This window comes from Aplysia californica, unplaced genomic scaffold (assembly GCF_000002075.1).
Source record: "Aplysia californica isolate F4 #8 unplaced genomic scaffold, AplCal3.0 scaffold00415, whole genome shotgun sequence".
NCBI lineage: Eukaryota > Metazoa > Mollusca > Gastropoda > Aplysiida > Aplysiidae > Aplysia > Aplysia californica.
In genome coordinates, this window is record NW_004797685.1 from 494,840 (window position 1) to 501,990 (window position 7,151).

The 7,151-nt window shown below is 44.9% G+C and overlaps 1 protein-coding gene across 2 annotated transcripts in view; it reads right to left on the bottom strand.

The window, feature by feature from the left end:
• Window positions 1-1,417: 1,417 nt before the first annotated feature.
• LOC101857504 overlaps window positions 1,418-7,151 on the bottom strand; it is a 9,771-nt gene continuing 4,037 nt past the window's right edge. For both annotated transcript variants that reach the window (XM_005104326.2, XM_005104325.3), the window contains exon 2: window positions 1,418-3,810. In XM_005104326.2, the coding sequence (XP_005104383.1) occupies window positions 1,526-3,751 (2,226 nt within the window). In that variant the 5' untranslated portion in view covers window positions 3,752-3,810 and the 3' untranslated portion in view covers window positions 1,418-1,525. The remainder of the gene's footprint in view (window positions 3,811-7,151) is intronic.

The following is a 7,151-nucleotide window of genomic DNA, read 5'->3' on the forward strand; positions in this document are numbered from 1 at the left end:
GGAATTTTTCTTGGCTGTATAGGACCGTAAAAACACATGCAGGTATACATACAAAATAAATGTTATATATATATATATATATATATATATATATATATATATATATATATATATATATATATATAAAATTTCATTAAAATTCAGCATGTAGAGAAAAGTGAAAATGCATCATTCAAACACAAGCAGGAATTTGTCTCAAGACCTGCCTGTCGCTTTATATCGGTGCTTTAGCTTGTCATTGACAGCCAGAGCCCACTTTTGCCCGTTCACAGCGGAGCAATAGATTAACACTAGCTGTAGATGTAGCTGTGACTAGCCCGGGCGATCCTCACCGCCCTCCAAAATTATCAAATCGCTCACACTCTCTAGGGGGGCTCTCGTGGCCTAGAGGTTAAGGTGTTAGCTTCTCATTCAAAGGTCCCGGGTTCGAATCCGGGTAGCGACCAAAAAATTTTCTTCTCTAAAATTGTCTCCTTTCACCTCCTTTCCTGCTCTCTTGCAATATTCTGTTTTTGCTTTATTTCCGCTTTCTGCCCCCACCCCCTCACCTCCTTTGCCCCCTCCTCTGGGCTCCTGACTCTTTCTGCAGCCTTTCTACTGCTACTCCTTGGCTCCTCCTTACTGCTGTCTTTCTGCCACACCCCTGATCTTCTGGAAGGAAAGATGTACACCTAGCCTTCTCGGACAAGGGCGAAAAATCTCGGAGGGCACGTTAAAGATCCCTTGGTGGTCTAAAATCGATAAGAGTAGGCTTCGGCCGCCACCCGGGCAAAATTCAAAATTTCCTACCAACTGAAAATATTAGGTGTGTCCCGCGCGCTCATATGACCTATGCAGTTGCGAGCGCCGTAAAACACTTTACAAAAACAAAAAACACTCTCTAGTGGGCGATATCACACAGGTTGGCAAACACTGATCTAAATTGTGTCGATGCGCGTGTAAATACACCTAGAATACCCCCCCCCCCCCCCCAAAAAAAAAATATTAAAAAATGAATAAATGAACAAACTGGCTAATAAAGAAACAGACAAACAAAATAAATTAACAAATAAACAAACAAATGGATAAATACATAAATAAATATACAAGTAAATAAACAGTAAACAATTTTTTAAAATAAAGAAATAAATAAATAAATATATAAAGAAAGAAATAATTAAATAAAGAAATAAAGAAATCATCAACACAGACTGACTGCTTTGCCCGCGGTTCCCTCCAGTCTAGGACGAGTGTGTGCGCCTGTAGGTGACCTCACAGTGGTAGATCTTGGTCCACTCGACTGAGCGCTGCTTCATTTATGTATTAATTAATTAATTAATTAATTAATTAATAGATAGATAAACAGATAGAGAGACAGATAGATAGATATATAGATAGAGAGACAGATATATAGAGAGACAGACAGATAGATAGATAGATAGATAGATAGAGGGATAGATAGATAGATAGATAGATAGATAGATAGATAGATAGATAAATAAATAAAAACTCGCCAGCCCACACAGTGTTCGCCCCGCAGTTCCCTTTACGACGAGCGTGTGTGCCCGTAGGTGACCTCGGAGCGGTAGATCTTGATCATGCCATCCACCTGGCTGAGCGCCACCTGACCCCTGTGACCCGCCACCAGGCCGCACGGTTTGCTCAGTCCCTGCTCCGAGGTGAGAAGTTTGCGCACGAAACAGCCGCTCGCGTCCAGTTGCAGTATCGAGTCAGCGTCTCTGTCGGCCAGCAGAACTTGACCTGATTCATGAACTGTGACCCCGAGGGGACACTCTAGGGTCAAGGACTCTGTCGATTTCAAAGTCGAGGTCACTGCTCCTTCGGAGGTCAGGCGGAAGAGAATTCGCTTCCCGCTATCGGACACGAGAAGGTCTGGGATTTTTACGTCGGCGGCGCGGTCTGGCGTTTTCGAGGCGTTTTCCGCGGCGTTACTGGCGGCGGAGGGAGAGGCAGCGGCGGACGAACGCCGGCGGTTGTTGAGGTTGGTGGGGTCCAGTTTATCAGTGTTGCCGCTGCTGCTGCTGTTTTTGCTGCTGTTTTTGTTTTTGTTAATGTTTTTGTTGTTAGTGTTTTTGTTGTTGTTATTGTTGCTGCTGCTGGTTCCGTTGCTGGTGTTGTCAGAGATGGCGTCGGTGGCAGACGTCGTTGTCGTTGTGCTGCGGTGTGAGCTCTCCTTGTGGTGGGCGTAGCTAACAGCCCTGTGCGGTGGTGGAATCGTCACTGCGAGGTACAACGGGCGGGCAATCGACGCGCGATCCGGCCGCTGGGCGTAAAGTTGCCGCAGCAACTGTCCCTTATCGGTAATGAGGTCTATTGAGTCGCACTGGTTAGTCCCCGCGGCGAGAACGCCGTCCCCCACCGAGGTGAGGAAGGAGTAGATCTTGCGCACGCGCGCGAAGCTAAGGAACCTCACAGTCCCGTGTAAGGAGAGGAAGTAGAGAGCCTTTTTGTTCATAGCCGAGACCACGGCGCGAGACTGCGACACGGATGCTATACGGCTGGGCACCGCCTCCATGACCACGCGGGTGAGAAGCTTGCCCGAGTTGTTGAACTTCTTCACGCACTTGTTGTCGCGATCCGTAAGGATGACGTCACCGTTGGCCAGGAGCAGGAGGTCTGTGAGAAGTGGGTCACACATGTCGTCCCGACATCCGCCGTGGAAGCTTATGACGGGTGTCAGGGTCAAGCTCGCCTCTCCTCTCGCGATTTGGTCGTCAGTTTCCGAGCCCTGGGGCCCATTGACAGACACGCTCCCCAGAACGGCGGGCCGCAATGCTTCCAGACACTGGTCACTCCGCGTGTAGTGGACAGTCGGGCCGCTGTCTGAGGTGGCGAGTGTTCCTTGTTGCTGCTGTTGCTGCGGTTGCAGGCGGTGTGAGAGTGATGGGAGGTAGCTCAGTAGTTCGCCTTCACCCCGAGCGCTCAGAGAGAGGTCAAGGACACTGAGCTGTGCACTGAGTGACCCCACCATCGTCCGTGCTGAAGTCTCCGCCGCGCGCGTCTCTTGACTCATCTCGTTGAGCTTTGCGTTGATCTCGTCCGTCAACAACTTTTCCTTCGCGAGGATGATGTTCATCAGCTCCACGCGCTGAGATTTAATCTCCAGCAGAGCCGCTCTCCGCATCTCCTCTATGGCGTTGAGCCTGTCTGTGTGGATGTCTTGCGCTAGCTGGCACTGAACCATCGAGTCAGCCAGACGAGCATGCAGACGATCTAAATCTTCCCGACTCGCTTCCACCGCCTCGTTCATTGTGCGCAGTGGCTGACAACGACGGTGGAACACTGACACGCACTTCTCGCACGCGGCTTGCTGGCATTTCCCGCAGAAAGTCTCCGCCATTTTGTCGGGGTGTGAAGGACACGGGAAAGTCTGCGGCTGCGTTGAAACTGATGACGTCATCCATTCTTCTTCGTCGCTGTCCTCTGATTGGTGCAGATGCCAGTCCTCATCCCGTGTTCCTCTCGCGCTTTCTGAAGCCGGGAGTTCTTCCCGTCTTTTGCGACGGCCCTCTTCTATCTCCTCCGCCTCCAGAAATTGTTCAAACGCATGCCACGGCCGAGCCGGGTGGGACTTTCGATCTTCTGAACTCGTGACGCACAGAGGGCAAAAGAATTTATCCCGAGAGTTCTGTGTACATTCATCTTGGAGGCAGCTCAGGCAGAAGGCGTGTAGGCACGGCAGGAGATGGGCGTTCTTGGGCTGTTTCTTGCACACTCCACACGCCACCACAGGGGGCTCTGACCCCGACATTGTCACGACGGAGGGCAATGTTATATATATATAGTTCAGACTGAGGCTTGGGTTATGAACTGTGGACAAACCAAACGTTTTAGAAGTTAAATGCTGTACTAAGCAACCGGGCTCATATTTACCTTTAAATTGCGCTCGTTGGTTGTAAAACACAATTATCTGTTGCAACTCAGCAAACAAAAAACAAACAAAAAGGAATGGATCATAACGAAATCTGTGAGTGTGACGACCGACATAACAATTTACTTTAAAAATTAGGATGATAATGAAGTAAGGCTGTTTCCATACTAGGCTTGGATAGAATTAAGTCAGTACAGATATGCTTGTAAAATTGCACACCAATGCTGGGGGAAATTGGGGGGGTGGTATGGTGTCACAACGTGATTGAATCAGGCTCTCGTCAATTTCTGGGCATATGGAGTTATTACTATCACCTTAAAGCTTGTTCATTTGTCTTGCATATGGCGTAAAAAAATACAAATTTATCATAATTAAAAGTCAAGATATTTGTGATTAAAGGAGGCTGGGGTCGCCTGGATTCAGAGGTAAAATTAGCGAGAAAATGGCTGCCAAAGTTCTATGACTTCCAAAACGTAAGAGTCCTTGGAAAGTGAGCATTTACGGGTTTTTTTTGTACTTTCAATCAATGTTTTCCAGTAAAATCTACACAGTAATGTGTTTTGAATGGACCTAAAAAGTGTTGAGCCAAAAAACAAAAATTCGATATAAATTGCAAGACCGGTGGACAGTCGCTGGTTTCTTTGATTTCATTATAATTTTAACGAGCGCCTGGTTCCACCACGCATCCTGACTTATAGGTTTAAAGCTCCTATCAGCATTATTAGATTATTACAGAGACGGAACATCCGAGTTTAGCGTACATTTTTGAAAGGATCGAGACAAATGTGAGGCGTGCTGACAAATGAGTTACTTCTCGCGATCCAAGAATGGAAGATATCGGCCGAAAATCAACACTGGGGTCAGATGTATAGATTTTCAGTGATGCCATTTCGTTCAAGTCTACCGTGTCTTCTATTATTCCATACTTACAAATTGTGCAAACTCCACCTGTAAAGTTGATGTATCAATTTCCATACACGGCTAAAATCCGAAAGAAGTACATTGTAACTCATTTTGTCAGCACAACTCACAAATAAGAAATTCGCGTAAACTGTAAAAAGCCTTTTTCAAGGACGCAACGTCGGACAGAGCTGAGACTCGGAAACCCCGAATCCGCAATCTCACTATTACAGGTCGGGCAGCCTAACCACTACACTACCGTCTCTACAACGAGGTTATGTTATAAAACACAATTATCTGTTGGTTGTCACAACTAGACATACACAGAAATTAATAGATTATACCAAAACTGAGAGTGTAACAACCGACATAACAGGTAACTAAAGAAATTAGGATAGCAATGAAATGAATAAGGCTGTTTCCTGCTTCTCGGGTTATAACTCTGGACTTTATTGAAGTTTAGTGAGTACAAATACGCTTGTAAAACTGCACACCAAGGTTGTAAAACGCAATAATCTGTTGGTTGTTACAACTAGGCCTACACAAAAATAAATAAATCATAATAAAAACCGAGAGTGTAACGACCTGCATTATAAGTGATTAAAGTATTAGGAGAACTAAGAAATAAGGCTGTTTTTAGCTTCTCAGGTCACGACCAGAAGTTATGCTTCTCTTAAAGAGTGGGCCCCCAAACAGCGCGCCTAATGACCAGAATGCGCGTCCTCAAGGGGTTAATTATAATAGTAGACACCAATTATTCGTGTCTTGGTGCTGTTTTAGCCTGGACATAAAGACGTATAGTTTATTACAGTTTATAAATTTTCAAGAAATCAATGCGGTCCTCAGCCTGAACACGAACGTCAGCGGCGACAAACCCGGATCGCTTAGCGGTTTATGAGCCACAAGTCAAACTGCTGATCGGGGTTTTATGTGGGGATTTGGGCGAGGTAATTGCTAAGGAGAGCGCCTGAAGGAGGAGGTATTGTTCTCTTTGTTGAGCCCTCGGCACGCCATGATTAAGGCAGGGCTGTGCTGGGCCGATTGCTTGACTGGTTCAGTTTGACAAGGAGTTTGTTTCTAGGGTCTAACTAAGAAAAACTCTTGTGGGCTCGTAAGACTAGGGGAAAGGTGTCTACGGTGGTACTGCAGTTAGGCGCTTCGCTGTGGCATCCAGAAGACCCGAGTTCACTTCCTCGCCTCCTACATGATTATAGATTTGTGTCGATTTCTAGTTTTTGTTTTTCATGTCATTTATATTGTTTAAAAAATTTTTTTTTATATTGTTTTCTTCCAGTAATTTTCTCCTACCTTAGCCCGCCAGATATTCGGAATTCGTTAATCCGGCCCGCGACTTGGACACGCTTGTCCATGCCTGCCACAAAGTGAACCATTACGAAATAGCGCACACTAGTTCCACTACTCGCTACCCTAGAATTACAACGTTCTATCTGATCAGTACCTAGTTTTGAGAAATTTGAAGTTTAAAATTGTGCGTTTTGCAACATGTCAACCTTTTTCGAATGCAATTCTTTTAATATCTTGATAAAGACTTCAAATAATTTTACGATTTTGATCGAGCAGATAGAACATTTGGTTTTTGGCCTTATGTTCTTAGTAATTAACTGAAAACGACCAGAAACGTCAAATAGAACTTTTGAATTCTGGGATAGCCCCATGTAGCCCTCTGCTGCTGTCTAACTTAAAAATTTTGAATCCTTCTCTATCCTAGATCCTAGATAGATAGTACAGTAACAGACATGAACAGACCTACAGGTGGGGCTCTGGCCTTTTGAGAATGTGAGAAACTTGATAGATTAAACGTCCCTGCGATATTGTGCATCTAAGTTTATTTAAGGGCGGGACGTCCGATTTTAACGTCTTTTTCCAATAGCTAAATAAGAAAATTCATTTGAGGTAATAAAAAAAATAAAAAAATAAAATTTTAAAAAAGAAGAAAAAAAGATGAAAAAAGAAAAAAAGAAAAGCAAATAAAAAAGTATAATGTCGCACCGAGTTGAGCCTTGAATTCTGAAATTTCTGACAACAACACAGGCACACGCTATACACTGGTCAGTTCATCTGGTTACTGCACAGTAGCACACACACACAACTCTGTACAATGTACATGTAATCACTACACAGTAGCACACACACAACCCTGTACAATGCACATGTAATCACTACACAGTAGCACACACACAACCCTGTACAATGTACATGTAATCACTATACAGTAGCACACACACAACCCTGTACAAGGTACATGTAATCACTACACAGTAGCACACACACAACCCTGTACAAGGTACATGTAGTCACTACACAGTAGCACACACACAGTGTACAGAAGTCACTGCAGAATCACACACACACACACACA